This window comes from Micromys minutus (genome assembly GCF_963924665.1).
Source record: "Micromys minutus genome assembly, chromosome: 22".
In the NCBI taxonomy this organism is placed as follows: Eukaryota; Metazoa; Chordata; class Mammalia; order Rodentia; family Muridae; genus Micromys; species Micromys minutus.
In genome coordinates this window covers 31,548,587-31,568,657 of record NC_137957.1, presented here as the reverse complement: position 1 = coordinate 31,568,657, position 20,071 = coordinate 31,548,587, and the positions used below count along the sequence as shown (strand labels likewise).

General features: G+C 35.7%; 1 protein-coding gene across 1 annotated transcript in view; it reads right to left on the bottom strand.

Moving 5' to 3' along the window:
* Positions 1 to 20,071, bottom strand: part of TMTC3 (transmembrane O-mannosyltransferase targeting cadherins 3) — a 37,702-nt gene that overhangs the window by 15,814 nt on the left and 1,817 nt on the right. Inside the window, exons 2-7 of the mRNA XM_080935533.1 lie at positions 13,936 to 14,151; positions 12,676 to 12,894; positions 10,327 to 10,426; positions 8,136 to 8,251; positions 7,561 to 7,733; positions 2,666 to 2,918 (exon numbers count right to left, since the gene is read on the bottom strand). Of these exons, the coding sequence (XP_080791659.1) occupies positions 2,666 to 2,918; positions 7,561 to 7,733; positions 8,136 to 8,251; positions 10,327 to 10,426; positions 12,676 to 12,894; positions 13,936 to 14,124 (1,050 nt within the window). The 5' untranslated portion in view covers positions 14,125 to 14,151. The remainder of the gene's footprint in view (positions 1 to 2,665; positions 2,919 to 7,560; positions 7,734 to 8,135; positions 8,252 to 10,326; positions 10,427 to 12,675; positions 12,895 to 13,935; positions 14,152 to 20,071) is intronic.

Sequence of the window (20,071 nt, the reverse complement as noted above, 5' to 3'; positions counted from 1 at the left end):
GTGGGTAGAGAAGACATACCAGTAACTAAAAGATATATTAAAAATGGCCCATATCATTAGAGAAGTACAAATTTAAAGTCAATGGACTCTGTTGCGGTAAATATTAAAAAGTAGAAACCTTTTATCCTGAGCTAGTGCCAGCTCCCGCAGGGCCACCTGGCACTGTGGGGATCTCTACCTTGGTGCTCTAAGAACTCCTCCGCCCGTGCTGCTTCTGTCCTGGGTGGACATGGCTTCCCCAGTGTGTGAGTTTCACTCACTTTCCTCCACAGCCTGGTACAAACATGACTCCACATCTATTAACTTATCAAACAGGTTTATATGATAAATTCTCATTCCACAAACCCTCTATACAATAAGCTCACAACCAGCAGACAAAGGTATAAACCACCCATGCAGATAAGATAAAGTAGACCTATAGAAACCCTTAGAAATAATCATCACCTTATCAAGCTAGAGATGTGCTGAGAGAAACATTCACGTCTGCTTCCATCTCTTTCGTCAATCTCAGTCTCCTCTCCCTCTCCGAAGCTCCTCTCAACTCTTTCTCAGCCTATCTCTCCACTGTCCAATCATGTATTACTTTAACATAAACCTACACATCACCCTTTCTGTTTACTTAAAAAAAAACTTTACCTTCAAATGTAAGCTGTGTACAACTATTACCACCTGAAAATATTCTAAATGACTATGTTTTCTCAAAGTTAATTAGCTTGGGTAGGCTATAAGGTTGAGAGTTTAGGATTTGTAGCTCTGGGCATTTGCTTGTTTCACTGCTCGTCTTTTTCTAGGTTTACAGGATAGGAACTCCCATAGCCCAGGCTGACTTTGGAACGACAGCTGTCGAGGATGACTTCTAATGTCTGATCTTCCTGCCTGCACCAGGACCTCAAGTATACCAGGCAAGCTATCTACCAACTGAGTTACAGCACCAGGCCTCTTTGCTTTGTTTTACAGGACTTAGTTAAACATGCATTTTAATGCTGCACTTTTGGAAACCTGAAACTAGCTAAAGGGCACGGACAAAAGACTGTCTCTTCTTATTATACTTCATATAATATAACAAAACAGTGGTGACGACAAAGTGCATCAATTTATGTGTCTGAAGTTTCAGCATTTTTTTTTTTTTAAATCAAAGCATGAACCATTAAAGATATTTTTTCTTTTAGCTTCCTGGAGATACATGATTAATAAAGAACCAGATAGATATAAAGCTATTTAGATAGCCCTAAATTTGATGCTCATTAAAAAACTAATAATTTGGCTGCCAAAAGAAATTTTATTTGAGGAACTTGAATTGATTGGGACTCAAATGAAAGTGCTTTGACGTATCAGCCAACGGTTTCTGACATCAACTTTTCTCACTGTCTCATGTTCCAATCACCAGCTGCTTTAGTGATAGTTCAAATGGATCTCACCTTTATGTTTGACAGTGCTTTGGTGCCAACCATTTACTCTTTCCTAAAACCTTTACCTTTTTGAGTCTGTCTCCTACCAAGTTCTTTTTCTTCTCCATGAAGATCTAATGAGTTCTTTAAGAATTCAGTGGTAAACTTTTACCCTACTACAATACATTAACTATTTTCTAGGACTCCATAACATTAAGTTTGACTTAACCTCTATGCAGCTATGATATTAGGCAGTAGCCTATGAAGAACTGGCAAAGGCCTATTTGAGAAAGGTTTCTCCTCCCCCATATGCACCTTATCTACTCTCTGGTTTCAGTAAGGACCTCGACAGTCAGGAACAGTCTAAGTGTGGCTTAAGCATTTCTTCTGAACCTCAAAACTCCAGTAAAGTGTTTTAAGTATACATACTGGCATGTTTAAGCATAAAAGTAAATGGCTCTTTCTCCTACACTCTGCATTCTTTCACATTATTTTTCTACATCTTAGCCATTTGTTGCAAATTTCTTAGATTGCAAACTCTGGAAACAAGGACCTTATAACAGTGCTTCAAATGCTACCAGGTAAACAGAGGGCAATCGTTTTATGCTGAACAAACATGTTAATCTACTGGTGTTGGCCATAAATGATGTACTTGTAAAGCACTAAAATACTTTCTCAAATACAGCAAATGCTGCTGAAAATGTTATGTTTAACAATTCAAAGTGAATGAGGAAAAAAAATTCTTATGGAGTCAAGTGTGAAGGAGGCAATTAAAAACAAACTAACAAACAAAAACAAAACACAACCCCCACACAGTTTTGAAATAATCAGAGGTTATGAGACATAGTCCTACTCAGGGAATAATTAAAACTTGTTAACAGAACTTAAAATCTGTTACTTTTAGTTGCATATTGCATGACACTATTCATAATGTCAGAGAAGCAAGTATACAATATAATTAATTTTGTTCAAATGTGTGTGTAATCTAGTTAGAAAAAAATAAGAAACATAAAATGTAAATAAATGACAATTTGTGATTTTTTTCTATCAAATTAGAAGAACATGTTAACGTCTGTTTTACATAGCTGAATATGCATATTAAAATACACCTGCAAATTAATATTAGTAATCAATAATTAATGTAAAGGCAATCTAATAGGCATATAAATCAGGAATGATCAAAAAATATACTCTGGAAACATATATTGGATAAATTTAAGATATGTCAACTGTAACCAGCTGAATGCTACATTATTTGAAAGACTAAGATTTCTTACCATAAGGACCGTCTTTGAGGAGTCACCAGAGTATCTGAGACTGAATATTCCCAAAGCCCCCAGAAAGCAAAAAAAAGCAAAAGTGGCAAGATTTCGAACATCTAGAAAAGATTCTATCAGTGGTATTGTTCCCATGGTCCAATCACAGCAGAGCTCAGAAGGATTCAATAGAAGCCAAGCATTCACAGGAAGGAGGTAGTTAAAAGTAAGCTGTCGTGTGGGGGTCGGGCTTACAGCAGCTGGATTATCAAACCTGCATAATCAACACAAAAAAGATATTTAAAAATGGGTTCCCGATAACTGACCTCTGATTCTAAGTTTTGGTAACAAGTGCCTCTATCCACTGAGCAAGCAGTGCCAGATCTCACCTTTTAAATATAAATTTTACATGTTAAAATATATAAGTAAAACATAAAATTACTTATGTGCAACACTGTTAAACACAAGAATAAATGGGCTCAGCAGTTCGGAATATTTGCTGCTCTGGTAGAGACCCAAGTTTGGTTCATAGCACTCACACTGGGCGGCTTACTACTGCCTGGAACTCCAACTCCTGGAGTTACATCTAACATGTTTTTCTGTTCCCTACTCTTACCTGCACAAATGTGGCACACACATACACAAAATAAGAATAACTTATATAAATATATTACTATAGGTACCTCAGAATTGTGCTACCTAATTCAAAATCTAAATCAAACTACCTAACCTAAAGGAAATGTCTCTGTGAGAGCAATGGTATCCAGGAAGAAATGCTTGAAGAGAAACTAGGTCTGCTCTTTTCAGTAATTATTAGAATGATACAGACTGGACTGTAGAAGTACTTTCATTAAATCACGACCTTCAAATTAAAAGTCATAAAGAAATTGTGTAAGATTCAGATTCATTGGTTGTATAGAAGCTTCCAGAATATCCTGCATTGTTGTTGTATAATGAGTGAAGTTTTAGAGCTAAATACTAATAAAAATTGTGGTTCCCAGGGGAAATCTGTCTTTGTTCTTTCACTACAGTCAAAGTCACAGTATTCACAGCCTTTGTCCTGATTTGAAATGAAACTGAAAATAAAATTTCCAGTAAGTAGTTAGCAGTAAGTCCGTTCAGCATTTTGTGTTGTCATTTTTCTCCTAGTAAACACTAGCACGTTCATATCTACTTTTCTTCAAATCATGATACACTGATTATAAGTTTAATTATTACAGTCTACCTGTTGTGAATTAAGTAAAATATTTTAAAAATAAGTTTATTACAAAGGAGTATGTTTACATATTTGGCTTTTTATCTAAATCCTAAATTTAAATGACTAAATTTACATACAGTTCTTAGGAACCCAGTTACTTGTTTTAAAATAAGGAAATGAATTAAGCATCAAACTTTACCCTGTTTGACTTGACCTACCCTGAAAAGTATCAAATGGTTGAGAAAAAGCCTTAGTGAAGCACTGTCACTCAGAACTCTCATCGGTGACTACACATGGACGGTGACGAGGCTTTAGAGTCAGTCTGAACTGTGAAAGAAGTGGAGCTGAGCTTGAGGCTCTTTCTATTTATAAGAAACTCTTTATTTTTCAAAATTATTAGTTTAATTAGGATACTTGCTTTAAAGAGCCAATTTTAAACCAAATGATATTGAAATCAATTTATTAGGGTGGTACAATAAAATCTAAGTTATATACTCACATTTTAAATTACTTTATTAAAAATGTTATATGTAATATATACCAAATATACTCATAAGACATGTAAAGAGAGTTTTCAGAGTGACTGATAAGCAGAGAAAAATCAATGAAACTAAGAGTAGGGAAAATATAACTCAATCTATTTCTAATACCTAAATGAGTTTAGTTGAAAATAAATAGAATCATGTAAAAGATAAGCTGAAATAATTTCTTAAATTACAAAAATGCTGAGGATAACTAATTACAGGAAAATACTACAAATGTTTTGTCTTAGATAATAATCTGATTTTTTTTCTAATCCATGCTTACAATGCATTATGAGTCTGATTTTTTTCCAGCTAGTACTCATAACGTACTATCATGAACAACAAAGTCACCATGTCGGTATTTCCCCCCTCAATTATTTCATATAACACTAGTTACTTAAAACTTACAGGGGACTATTTTATATTAACAGTGATAAAGTGGGAAAAAGTTACTGACACAGCAGGCAACCAGGGAATGCAGATTTTAAATTCTTAAGACAGTCACACTAGAGTGGGCACTGTATCCAATGACTTGGTGCCCTTTGCAAGAAGACAAACACACACAGGCAAGGCCATACAGGGATGGAGCAAACTTGTATGAGGAAGCTGCAAGTCAAGAAATGCCAAAGAATGCTAGCAGCTACCAGAAGCCAGGAGAAGGGCGTGTTCCTTCAGGCTGTCTAGCTTGCAGTTATTTGCTATAACTATTTCAGTGAAGCTAATAGTCAGGAAAGAATGTCTTGAGAAAAAAAATCAAGAGATTAAAATCTACTGATAAAAATGTGTGGGGTTGCTATGAACCCATAGGGGTCATTCCTGTTCAAACCACTGGAGGTCTGTGTTAAATGCCACCTATTGCAAGGAAAATATCTCTGATTAAGGCTGAGAGATGGCCTGATGCCATTCTTTTAGTCATTCTAAGCATTTGTCATTTTATATAAATTTTAGAATTAACTTGTCAATGCCTCAAAAAGAGCCCTTAGGATTCTGACTGAGACAGTATTCAGTCTATGGTTAATTTACATAAAGTGTCATTCTAATACTATCAAGCCCCTTATTATATATTACTTATGCCTTCTTTATTTCCCTTATTAATGATTCCTAAGTTATCAGCATAGAAATACTACACATACTTCATTAAACTGATTTTAAGTATTCTTGTTTTCTGATACTTTCATATACAGAATTGACTTTATTTTTTTCTTCCATCCCTCCATTAATTTTTATTCACTTTATAGGCTGACTGGAGCCCTCCTTCCTCACCTCCCAGTCCATCCTTTTATTTCCTTCCCTCCATCTTTCCTTTTCCTTCCAGTTCTTTTTGCCTCATGCTTGTAGATCAGATGTAATCTCTCATAAACTACTCCAGTTTCATGCCTGCGACTATTCTCCCCACAACAGTCATGGACTCACCTTCTGAAACTGTAAACTTCCATTAAGTGCTTTCCCCTGTAAGTCTCTGTGGTGGATTGAATGAGAGGGGTCTCCATAGGGGATTGGAACTGTTTGGGAAGGGTTAGGGGGTGTGGTCTTATTGGAGAAAGTGTGTCACAAGGGCTTTGAAGTTTCAAAAGTTTTTCTCTGCCTGCAGATTAGGATGTAAAGCTCTGTCTGTCGGCATCCTGTGATGATGTTTATGGACTAACCCTATAAAACTGGCAACTAAATGCTTTCCTTAAAATAAAATATCTGGAAGATAGTTAACCTGACAGTAGTAGCCAGAAAGGTCAAGTGAAACAAAATAATTCCTATGCCAAGGCTTACTGTGATTCCAGAAGTAAAATTTAAAAGCAAAAATTAAAAGATAATACAACTTTAAATAATAGAAACACACCTAAAAAGTATGGATGGGAATACATCATAGAACTCTTGATGCTTTGCATCCATTCACAATTACCAGGTGCATTCCTAAAGAGAAGAAAATTTACACGACACAAACTAAGCAAAAAGAATTATGATAGAGCATGCAATTAGCGACGACAGAACGTAAGAGAACATGTAGAAATATGGGAGACATAAGAAAAGCATGTTCAAGTGTACATCTGTGCAGAACAGCTTATCTAAAAAGAAAATAAACCAAATGTATCATTTCTTAAAATTCTGATATAGCCTATAAACCAATGCATGATGGGTGATAGTAAAACCAATTTTAAGAACAACTGAGATAATGTTCACTACTGAAAAAGTTATTTCTCAAAAGCAGCAGTAAGATAAAGGTATTTTTAGAAATGAAAGTTTAAGGAATTTGTTCCTGACAGACCAGGGCATGTCAACATCCTTCTAGGAGTAGTGGTAATGGTACAATCTGAAAATGTTGATGATGATGAAATAGAAAACAAAGAAACTAAGACCATAATGTAATATAAAAACTGCATCTTATATTCTTCTGAAGATAAATGTTACAAGCAAAAGTGTATTTCTAAGAAGTCATTAGCAAGTTGCACAGAAGGTAGCTCTTTTGAAGTCAGACACAGAGCATAGGTAAGACAAAGAAAATCACAACACTGTAGATTTATATCACATGTATCAATAACTATATTAAAAGTGAATAGATAAAACACCCAACTTAGAAGATCTGAAAGGACAAAAAGAAAAAGACCCAATTATATATTCTTTGTAAGAAACCCTCCACAGTAAGGCAGAGAATCAGGTAAAAGTAAAATGCTAGAGAAGAGAGACATTATGCCACACTAAAGATAGCTGGACAGACTGCACTAACAGAAAGCTGTTTACTTCTGAAAAGACAATTACTAGTAATTAAAAAAAAATTTCATAGTGATAAAGGTATAAATTCATTATTATGACAACAACCTTAAATGTTTAAAAACTGAGTTTTTAAAAATAAATGATTTTAAATTACCTAATATGCAAGGAGAAATATACAAATTTCCAAGTCTAGTGAGAGACTTAAAGATAGCTGTCTCTCAATGTTAGTTGATAAAACACGCATCCCTCGGAATATGAAGGCAACACTCATATAATCTTTGCTGTGGAGGTTTCACACAAAATTGTAAACATACATGGCAGAAATAATCCATATATTTATAAATATTACATGTAGCTTCTAAAGTATATTGATATCTCAGTCAAGCTTTTGAAAAATTAAGTATGAACTAAAGATGTTCTAAACACTTATGATGACTAACAATCTCGTCAAAAAACAGAATGGAGAAAAACTAAAAAGAATTTCATACCTTGTAAACACTGGAAGTTGTGACTGAATAACTTGGACTCTGATCACGACAAGTAGTAAAGTACTGAACATCAAGACAATGAGTTTTATTAATGTCTGTATCATAGAAAATGGAATGCTACCCTTCCCGCGGAGAAACTGTCCAGCCACGGTACACAGCAATGGCAACGTGTACTAAAAAAAGAAAATGGTCTGAGTGACAAACACCACGAACCTTTGCAGTAATGCAGCCATTCTAAACTAATTAAAACAAGACTAACTTAAAAACAATGTAGCACAATTTGTAAAGCTGATAAAGAATACCAATTTTGATAACTTTGTCAAATATTGAGCTGAACGATATCACTGGGATATCCACAAGTTGTCAAAGATTTTAGTTCTTAAAACATGAAGGTATCATAACATTTTAATTAATTTTCTTGGTGGGTAAGAGGACAAAATACACTTGTTTTTATAAATTGTGCTTTTATTATAGTAAGCAGAGTATTTATGTGTAATGACGTATGTTAAAAAAGGGAATTACAATCAGATTTAGCTATGACAAAAGAGAAAATGGAAATTTTCATTTTTCCTTACCCCTTGGGCCACAAATACTTCATATACACAACAAATTCCAACAACTGTTATTCCTTGTTCTTTGCACAATGTTGCAACAGCCACTAAAAGCACTGTCAACACAATTGGGGTCCACACTACAATTTAAGAATAGAAAATAAAAGATCTCAGCAAATTGGTATAATGTGTCAAAAGCTTATTTTAAATTCCTCTTAAGGCAATCAATATTTTTATTTCTTATTCACCAATACTTCATATTTTACAATACATTAAAATTATAACCTTTAATATATCATCAAAACAAGATATTAAGATGCACAATTTAAACTACAGAGTTTTGTGGAGATGAAAATTATATATGTTAGTTCTAACTTTTATAATAAAGGTTAAATCTGAATAAATTAACAGGGCTGATTAGTGATCAATCCCCCAGAAATGAAGATAAATATCTGAAATTACATAGCCATTAGAAAGGATATGAAAGGGAACACTTCCAAGGTTGGTGGTAGGAACAGAAAGAAAATGGTTTATAAGTTCCTTAAAATTAGTAGCAGGATATTCATGTTAACTCAGGAACCCTACCCCTGTCTAGCAGGAAAGAAAAACCAGTATGTCCAGGAGACAGTACGTTCTCTTGTTACTGTATTATTGCTCACAACAGTAAGGGAATTGTATAAATGTAGTATATAAGGTACCAAGAAAATGTTTACATACACAAACACTATTTAACATACACAAATTAAACCTTATAATTTGCAAGAACACAGATGAAACTAGAACCTCTTAGTCATATGAGGAATGTAAAAAAGTTATCACATGGACATTGTAAATATAGTGGTGATTACGAAAATCTGGGAACGGCAGGAGGGAAAAAAGAACGGGACGGTTGACTAAGTACAGAATTATGACTAGACAGTTGGAAGCAGTTGTGAGGTGATACTGTCCAGTGGGTAATTACTAATAATAATGTGTGCTGTTTCAAAAAATGAAGAAATTTTGAAAATTTTTCCATGAAGGAGTCACATTTGAGTAGACAGACATTTTTATTACATTATATATACATGCATTGCTGTATCATACTGAACTCTATAAATATGCATTCTTTTTTTTGTGTTAATGTGTTAAGTCATGTTGGCTTCCAACTCAACTCCACCATCTTAACTTCTGATTCTGCCCCTCACCTCCCGAGTTCTGGGATTGTAGGTGTGTACCACCATGTTTAGTTCTGGGCAGTGAAGGGGACTGAACCCAGCGACTAGCAGATACTGAGCAAGCACTCCAACAACTACACCACATCTCCAGTTCCCCTTAAGTTCAACTAGATACCGTCATCTTCACAATATGTCAGCATGCTACACTGAGACGCTACCACCAAAAGAAAGTGAGAATAAACCTGGGAGTTTAATATTGACCAAATATAGCTTAAGACTAAATAGAAAGCCTTTTTCCCCCTGACCACTATGTCCACACTCTTAGGGGGGAAATGGTGCAGCAATGTATAAAACATATATGAGAGTAAACTATATGGTAGACATTCAACAAATATTTAACTGTGATAACACATAATCAAAGTTAAAATCTAGCATGCTTCAAACTACCTAAACAGACTAGTGGGCCACTAGCTATTATTTACCAAAGATAACCAGTGGCTGATAGGTAATACACTTACTGTGCAAGGACCTCAGTTCAAATCCTCAAACCTACATAAGGCCAGGCATGTTGCATGCTGTGATTCCTAGCTACTATGCTAAATTGGAAAAAGACTACAACATTCTCCGAAGCTTATGACCTAGCACACAGCAGTGAACAAGTCTCGGGGTAGAAAGTGAGGAACAATACCAGAGGTTGTTCTCTTATAATCTTAAATGCCTACACTCCAAAAAACATATACATACACACACATGCAATAGAAGAGTTGGTAGCTACATTTTGGGTTTATAGGAGATAACAGATAAATCTCAGAGTTACTCTGAAACTGACATTTTAGGGTTACTTGATCATTTAAAATTGATTATAGAAGAGACTCTGCTTCGTAATGACAAAAATATAAATTACATATAGTTTTTAAAAATACTGGCAATGATACATGTCAGTTATATACTGGTAGAACAATAAAGGCAAGCCCCAAATGTAATCTTCATTAAGAAGCACTTAAAATAAATAGTTATTTGATTAAGTTTCATAACTATAATAAGATTGGGTAGATATGTACCTATGGAGTTATCTGGTCCTTTTGATTTAGTATACGACAGAAATGCAGCTAGGAAAAAGACAGATGATAAGAGTTCAGCTCTTCCTACAACACCCGTGACCTGGAAAAAGACAAGACATTCATTTTAATGCAGTCTCCTGAAAGCCTATTAAATATAATAACAGTTTAAAACCTAAAACCTACATTAATTAAAAAATTTTTTTCATTGGCTATTTTTTGTATTTACATTTCAAATGTTATTCCCTTTCCTCCCTCTTCCCCATACCCCCTCTCCTTGCTTCCATGAAAATGCTCCCACTCCCAACCAACCACTCCCCCCTCAGTGCCTTGGCATTCCCCTACACTGGGAAAACAAGCCTTTACTGGACCAAAGGCCTCTCCTCCCACTGATGCCAGACAATGCTATCCTCTGCTACATATGCAACTGGAGCCATGGGTCTCTCCATGTGTGTTTACTGGTTGGTGTTTTAGTTCCTGGGAGCTCTGATGCAATGGGTTGGTTGACATTGTTGTTCTTCCTATGGGTTGCAAATGCTTTCAGTTCCTTCAGACCTTTCTCTAGCTCCTTCATTGGGGTCCAAGTGCTCAGTCCGATGGTTAGCTGCAAACATCCTCATCTGTTCCAGTATGGCTCTGGCAGAGCCTCTGAGGAGGCATCCATATCAGGCTCCTGTCAGCAAGCACTTCTTGGCATCAGCAATAGTGACTGGGTTTAGTGGCTGCACATGGGGTGGATCCCCATGTGAGGCAGCCTCTGAATGATCTTTTCTTCAATCCCTGCTCCACTATTTGTCCCTGTATTTCCTCCCGTAAGTATTTTGTTTTCTCTTCTAAGAAGCAATCAAATTTTTTTTGGTCTTCCTTCTTTTTGAGCTTCATAATGTTTGTGAATTACTTTTTGAGTATTTCCGAGATTATGGGCTTAAAACCTACATTTCTAAAGGGTAGATTTCTAGTTTTGTTGTTGGTTTTTTTTTTAAAGAATATAAGCGCCCTCATGTGGTGAACTTAAGGTATCAATCATAAATGATGCCAATCAGTGATTCTTGTAAACAAGTCATTATTTTAACTTTGCAAAAATATTAGATTTTATGTATTCTTTATCATCTTTCATGTCTATATTACAATTTAGGTAATTATAATATAGTATGTTCTTTAAAACTTAAGTTTTCCTGCATTATTTTATTAAATTGAATGTTTTTAATATAAAGCTATAAAATTTGCTAATCTGCAAACCAAAGAAAAAAAAACTTCAAAAGCTCCTTTAATTAAAAGAACACAAAATTCTCAAAGCTTGCCTTTTAAAGTAATGAAATGCAATATACAAGATAAAGTAAGTTATCACGTTTGTATATGAATGGCAAAACTGGCTTGATACAACATGGTTTCAGCATGGCAAGATATATAAATATATATCTCAAATTATTCTGCAAACCCAAACATTTTTAGTCTAGAAAATAAAGCTAATAAGAAAGCAATTAAATAGTATTCTTAGCTCTTCCTCAATGAGGCAGTTTTAGAGTAAGAATATATCCAAGAAAAATTAGTTCATATGTATTACCATAGGAAGAACTATGTTCATTTCTACTTTACATTAATAACATAAAAAGAATATATTTCTAACTATCTATATACATATACATATAAACAAATGTGTATGTATATACACATGCAATGTATATATAGATTAAGTTTTTCCCTGTGTATGCTTGTCAGCATATGTGTGTGCAAGAATGTGTGTGTGTGTGGTTGTGGTTGGATGTTTCCTTCCATTGCTCTCCACTTTCTTTTCAAATGTTTATTTTTATCTATACAAGCGCTTACATGTACTAAGTGCATTGTGTATGCCTAGTGTTTGCAGAGGCCTAAGGAAGGCGCGACATCTTCTGGAACTGGAATTACTGAATGTTTAAGCTACTGTAAGGCTAAGAACTAAGCCTGCGTGTTCTGCAAAAGCAACAACTGCTCTTAAACACGGGACCATCTTTCCACTCCCCTTTCCTTGTTTCTTTGGAGAAAAGTTCTCTCAATAAACCCCAAACCCAGGCATCCTCTAGATCATGCCAGGAATCCGCTTGACTCTACATTCACACTGTAGGATTACATGTCTGCTACCACACTTGGCTTTTCACACGGGTGTTGTGGATATAAACTCAAGAGTGCATGTCTGTGAGGTATCACTTTACCTATACATACAATCTTGAACAACACTGTATTTCAAAACCTAATTTAGATTAAAATTTTTTATTTAGTAGGTAAGCTGGACTTTGTGCACGGGAGATTAAGACTGTACTAAATTAGGAATATTTAAATGCTTAAGCTGTCAAGTCATTGCACGGTTTTACTCACTGCTTCTGTATGGATCGGGTGCACTGCGAAGAGCAGAGCGGCAATCACACTGCTCCTCTGGTCCAGAAACAGTCTGCAGACCTTAAGAAAGATCACGCTGACCACAGCATGAAACACTGTATTCAGGAGGTGGTAAGACATGGGTTTTAGTTCACTGAGGAGATAATTTAAGCGAAATGTCAACACTGTTAGGGGCCTGTATGATTTGTGGCTTCTTTCCTGAAAGGAAGAGCAAACAACCATTGATTATTAAAATAACTTCGATCTTCTGGCTACAAAAAGTAGTCATTAGTTTTTTAAGATCATGATCAAAGAGTTACACAAATAACAAACTGTGCTCATCATTAGAAGGAGTGAGGCAGGAAAGCCTCTGGACTGGGGGAATGGGGACATTTACGACATGTTTCTCACTCATAAATGATGCCTGAGAAGCAGCCTATGTGGAGTAGTACACATTAAGTTTCAAACATTTTATTCCACAGTGACCTGACAGGCACTGCAGATGAACACCTCAAGGCATCACCCGTTTTTATACCAGAGAAATGCTTTACCAACTCAAAGTTGTACTTTATTTCATATAGCCAATGAACGACAGATCTAACATCAGAAGCCAGTCTATATGACCCAAATGAATAGAGCTTAATCCTAAATAAGTTAAAACGTACCTTCAAAATGATTTTAAGCAAACATTTCCTTACTGTAGAGAAATAAGCAGTATGTACTCTTTAAAATCTAATCTACTTATATTGAGTTTGCCATGTTTTAATGATTAAATTAAAACAATTCTGTTGCCTGACTCAAAGCAAAGAAAGCTCTGTTAACACCTGCTGCCCTCCTCCCACACACATCCTTACACATAGGTATTATCTTTAGAAAGGCTAAGTGAACACACAGCCAATGAAATGAGACCTGTTTTTAAGAGTTACAGGACACAAACAGTCATAGCTGCATTGGTTTGTAGTGGAAAGTAATCATTTTTTTCAAACACCTGAAAAAAATCGGAAAATTGATTTATTAAAGCTGTAAATATTTGTATTTCCTACAGTGAATCTTCAAGACTCTTCTTGAGATTTGAGTTGGATATCAGTGGATATATTAAAATTTAAGAACTGGTTAGATATTTATTAAATATCTACCTAAATATATTGACTTAAGTAAAGAATATTAAACTATATTTGTTTTTTAAAGTTAAGTAAATTATACCTGTAATTTGTCTGATTTTTATTAAAAATTGTTATATATATAAAAGTTTTTATTTACCTCAGACATAGGAGTTCCCCAGAAGTCATTCTGAAATAAAGTTTTTAAAGGTGTAGATGGATGCAGGTCTTTATTATCCAGTATTGCTGAAACATCATCAAAAACAAAGCCACAGAACAGACTGTTCCAGTAGCAGGCAGCAACCACACTGACTATCAAAGTCACTTCTTTGAAGTTAATATCTGCCATCTTTCCTTCAAGCACTGGTCAGCAAAACTGGAAAAACATGCAAGATAAAAATGAAATAACCAACATTTTCCTTCAAATAACTGCAACTTTAGTGGTAAACAATATTTAGAATAAAGACAGTACATTAACACTTCCAGAGGAAGTGTCACACACTTTTACAAAAGAATTCACTAATTCCATACTTCTATGCCAAATTATTTCTTTTATACCACTTAATCTTTGTTCCTGTATCTCTAGCTAACTAGACAGTATAAGTCCCATAGACTGTTACTGGTTAGTTCACTGGAAAGAATAACACAGTACATCTTGTGAGAGAACCTCTACTCGGAATATGAGATTCCCAAGAATAATGGAGCTGTTTTTTCAATATTTTATATATTTAAAAATGAACTTAAGCCAGAGCTTCTGTAGCTTTGGTTAGTTTTGTTGAAAGCCTTGTAAAGTCTTTCTTGAGTCCTTTCAGTCTGAGTGTATACGAGCACACAGACTAGGTGTACTACCTAATCCTAATGCTTCTTATTATCGCATTTGTCCCTCTGAATATATGAGTGTGTAATCGGGACAGAAATCATTCCTTTTCCCCACTGCACTGAAAGCTTTTAGCTTAGAATCTAAGTGTTATAAACGACGACTTTTATCTGAGTAAGAACATAACACAGGAGGTACAACTTTAGGAAATACTGAGTTAGGGAATAGAGCAGAGAAGAAAGAACTCCACTAACTAGAGAATAGAGAAAAAGAAAATCAGCTGGGCAACAAAATGAAGAATTATTTAAAAAAAAAAACTAAACCAAGTCGGACATTATCTGTTCTGGGTAATGTTAGCAAATAGTTTAACAACTGTTACTATCCACATACCAAATCTTTGTCTATGATGTTTAGACAGCAAGTGAATTTAAAAAGTATAATGGTTTTACCAGAGGAATCACCTGGGTAGGCCCAACACAACAACAAAGTCCTTAAGAGTGAAAGAAAGAAGCAGACAAAGGCCGAAGGAAGATTTCTGCCTGGGAACCATCAGCCAAAAATAACAGCAGCCCCTGCTAGGTTGGAAAAGGCAAATAAGTCCATCGAATTGAGAGTCTTTCTCAGCACATTGAACACAGCTGCTGGCACCGCTGTTGTATTTATACAGATCATTCTCCACTTTTGATTTCTAATTAGTAAGAAAAGTTTAGCTGAATCTGCTGTGTCTGTGTCACATTGTTAATGTCCTGGTAGGCACTAATGTAGTATTCACAGTCAGAGATTTGAGATCTGAGTTTGTCTGCAGGACTTCTGACCATTCTCAGAAAGGAATGAGAAATAAACTTAAAATTACAGTTAGCAATAAAATAGCTAACATGGGTACAGATTTAAAATCCAACGTAAAAGTCAAAGGATATACTTTAAAATATATATCTATTTATTTATTTATTATATAAAAGTACACTGTAGCTGTCTTGAGACACACCCGATCAGGGAATCAGATCCCATTACAGATGGTTATGAGCCAGCATGTGGTTGCTGGGATTTGAACTCAGGACCTCTGGAAGAGCGGTCATTGCTCTTAACCACTGAGCCATTTCTCCAGCCCCGAAGGATATACTTAAACTATCTATGTGATACAGAACAGGTGAAGGCACGAATGAATGCACTTCTATGACCAGTAAATACCTTACACGTAAAGAAAACTTAAAATTCAGCAAACAAAGCAAAGGGACATGGCTGTACCCTCTAGGAAATAGTTTTCAAGTTAAAAATGTGTGTGTGTGTGTGTGTGTGTGTGTGTGTGTATTTAAAGCTTCATCTTGACTCAGGAAGTGACTTCCCACCTCTGAAGGGTACGGAGTTGTGTGATCCTGTTAATTCACACACTCCTAAAGCTGATGGTGTTTCAACTAGAATTTTCTTCGGTTCTCACTAAATTGGACAACAGAACATGAGGCATTTTTATCATGGGAAGGATGTAAGTAAGTATAAAGCCTACTGCATAGGCAAAATTCTGGAAGGTAGAAAAATGAAAGGATTAGTAAGTTAATCAATGGATCACTAGTACCCCTCATCAGAAAACCAAATCTCAAGATTTTAGGGCACAGGACTAGAACAGATGAGTGCGTGAATGGCCCCCCTCTCCCTCCTACTCCTGGTAATGACTGGAAACTTTTTTGCAAGTATTAAATCCCAGGGTCTCTTACATAGGCTACACAGCAATGGGCAAGGAGCAGTTCTGTAAATGACGGTTAAATAAGTTTGTCTACATAATTTATGCTAAGACCCTCTAGCTCTCTTTTCTATTAAGGCAGATAGTTTTCTCTAATTTTACAACAGTGGAAACAGGGAATATTCGAAAGGTTTACAAAAATAAAACAGGTTTCATACCTCAAACCAGGAATTAAAGAAAAAAGGTCAACAATGGTACATTTTTAGAACAAACATTCCAGAAAACACAGAAAGGAGCAGTGGCTTAAATTTCTATGAGAAAATGAGTTCCAAAATAAAATTCTCCATCCAGAAAACCAAATTACATACATAGAAAAGCAGAATGGAGAAGTCTTAAGGTTCAAAATTTTAAGATGTTTATTACTGTCAGCAGATTAGGATAATACTAAAGAAATAGTGTATACTAGTAAACAAACAGGGAAATTGGAGAACAGAATCCAGCATGTTGTAGTCAAATTTTTAAGAAAACACCTGAAAGGAAGAGGCTTTATTGTAGTTTATGGCTTCAGAAGGTTCAATGAATGGGTAGCTGGTGTCACAGTTCTGGCTGTGCCATGGGAGGGCAGCATGGCAAGAAGGCATCAGGTAAGCAACTAAGGGCAGGAAAGAATCGAGACGAAACAAAGGACGGATACAGGGGCAAGTCATGTCCTTCAAATACATCCTGCTGGACACCCACATCCTGTCAGGCTCCACCCACTGTTCAAGACTCCACTCAATCATGAACAGGCAGCTTATGTTTAATAATTCATGATTCAATTACTTCTGAAAAGATGCTTCTCTGAGCACTATACCAAGCATTCAGCACATGAAGCTTTAAAAGACTTTTCATACCAAAGTAACAAAACAATGTAAATCAGCGACAAAGGAAACACCCAGATGACAACCACGGCACATTTTAACACAGTGTAATGAAGCATGAGTATTATATAAATTGTACACACACACACACACACACACACACACACACACACACACACACACACCTTGTAAATCAGGAAAGCAATTCAAGTATCCATTATGAGGTAGATTTAAAAAACAAGTGTTACATATGATTGGAAACCTCTCTCATTATAAAGTCTAAGGCTTCAGCTCTGCCAAGACACATCTACTTATGATAAAATGCATTCTTTGATTAAAGATTTTAATAGCACATTTAATTAATAGATGATAATCTGACATATTGGAAATGGACAAGCTAGTTTCATAATTATAAACTTAAAAAAGAATATCTGTGATAATGTGCAATATAAAATATTAAGTTTACTAATTTATATATGAATTAGAGAAGCCCTTGAGTTGTTAGTTTTGAGTTTAATTTATTAGCTTTATGAAGATTCATGAAGTTGTCATACAATATATGGCATTACAATCAACAGAATACATTCTGAATAGTGGACCTTCAGGATTAAATAGCATAGTGTACTAGCTATTACAGTTTATGTAAATATGCCCTAGAATGATTGTACAATGACACTGGTTTAATGATACACCTTTAGGAATACATTCTCATCATTAAATGACATATAATTACCCTGCCAATGTTTGGCTTAAATTAGGCATCTCATTTAAGTACTTATTAAAGATGAATACATCCAAATTATAAATGTAGTTTTAAATTAAACCATTTAACCAAGGTTTTTCCTTTTATGAGTGCTTTTTTTGTTAACTCTGTTGTCTTCCAATTTCATGTATATAATATTTTAATTACTCAGACATACAGTCTATCTCCCTTTCAGCCCTCTTAGCTCTTCTTCCTCCCTACAAATCCTGTTCACACATTTATCTGTCTCGTTTTTTTTTCTTTTAAAAAGATCAAAAATAGATTTATTAGAAAGAGTGAGAAAACTATGAAGAGCAGGGATGGCTCCAAGAAAGAAAATCCCCAGGATTCAAATGTTGCCAACCACAGAGTTAGTCCTTTTGAGAATTTTTATTTTAACATTTAAATGATGTAATTAACCATGTAAATTAAATTAAAAATGACCCTTTATAATTAACAAAATAAGATTTTTAGGTTCTAAATGTTAAAGACTACAAAGAACTACTTTAGTAAAGTTGGATAGACCCATGGCATCTATATAGTTAGATATGATTAAAAATTATGGTACTGCAAGAGGGGGAGAAAGCATTGAAGGAGCCAAGGGATCAGACACCAGAAGAAAACCTACAGAATCAACTGACCTGGGCCCATAGGGGCTCACAGAGGCTAAACTGTCAACCAGGCAGCCTGGAGGGGAGGGACCTAGGCCCTCTGCACATATGTAACAGTTGTGTAGCTGGGACTGCATGTGGGATTCCTAAGAGCAGAGACAGGGGCTGTCTCTGACTGCACTGCCTGCCTTTGGATCCCTTTCCCCTAACTGGGCTGCCTTGTCTAGCTGGAACAGAAGATGTGCCTAGTCTTACTGCAATTTGATATGCCAAGGCTGGTTGATACCAAAGGGAGGCCCCTCCTTTTCAGAGAAGGGGTGAAGGCATGGGGATGTGAGGTGAGGGAGGGACTAGTAGGCGAGGAAGAACGCAAGGTAAATAAATACCAATAAAAATAACAGTACTTTTAAGCTACAAAAGCTCATGTTTTTGTTCTTATCACTAATGTCAAGGTAGAATAAAGAGACAAGAACAAAAGCTGTTATATTCAGCTCTCGCTGACTACTATATTTAGACTCTGTGGAGTTCTGCGGAGGGCAGGAAATGTAGTTCCCTGGTAGTGTTTGGTTAACATACAGTATAGTGCATGTATAAGTGTTCGTGCACACTTGCTTGCATATGTTATGTGTTTGTGCATGTACGTTAAAGGTCTTATTACATACATAGCCCAGTCTGTTTAACTCAGGACCTTTCTGTTTTGGCTTCCTGTCTGGGATTATAGTCAGGTTACCATTAAGTCTATCTTAAAGTCCCTTAAAGACTCCCCAGAAGTGTTTATCATGAAAGGGAGAATTAGTCCTAGTACAGATCCTGAGTCCAGCTACAGCTTTTATTTGAAGGTTCCCCCAGTATAGATCTGGAGGAAAGTGTCTACACAGTACTCCTTCCTCACTAGAAGAATCAATGTGCACATTACCATAAGCAAACAGGATGCCTAACTTGTCTGTGTACAAAAGAGATCACACGCGCCCACGCCCACACACACACACACACACACAAATTCGAACAGTAATCAAAGGTCACTAAGAATCTATATTATAGATATAAATTCAACTCCTTTAAAATTGTATTAAGTGCTTCCGGGTTGACATAGGACAAAGCTATGATTCGGGGGGATCTTTAACCAAGAGAAGTCCTTCCTGTTTTGTTTCTTGGGAAATCAACAGTCATCTGGACCTTCTCCATACATAGCCTCCTCTATTTATGATTATGTTTTAGTGTGCAGGACTTCTGCATGGACAGTCTGTATTCCGGCTGAATCACACTTATCCCTCTAGCTCCTCCTGCTGAAGAGAGACACGCATCTGCTTGTTATGCATGCATTGCTTTGCCTGAACATGAAGGGCCTCTGAAACATGACAGCTGGAAAAACACCTTCCCTCTATACATTACTTAATACATCTTTTATGGTCATGCAATATTTTAAAAACTGGAGCAGTAAGCTTCTCAGCAACTCAGCAAAAGAGGTAATGAATTCAAGTCAATTGGTACGGAGAACAGAGGTAACAATTACACTGGGCAAAGAAAAGTAATTGTGGTTGTATAAAACTCCTCACACAAGCCCAGGTTCGACAGAACACAGGTCCAGGCA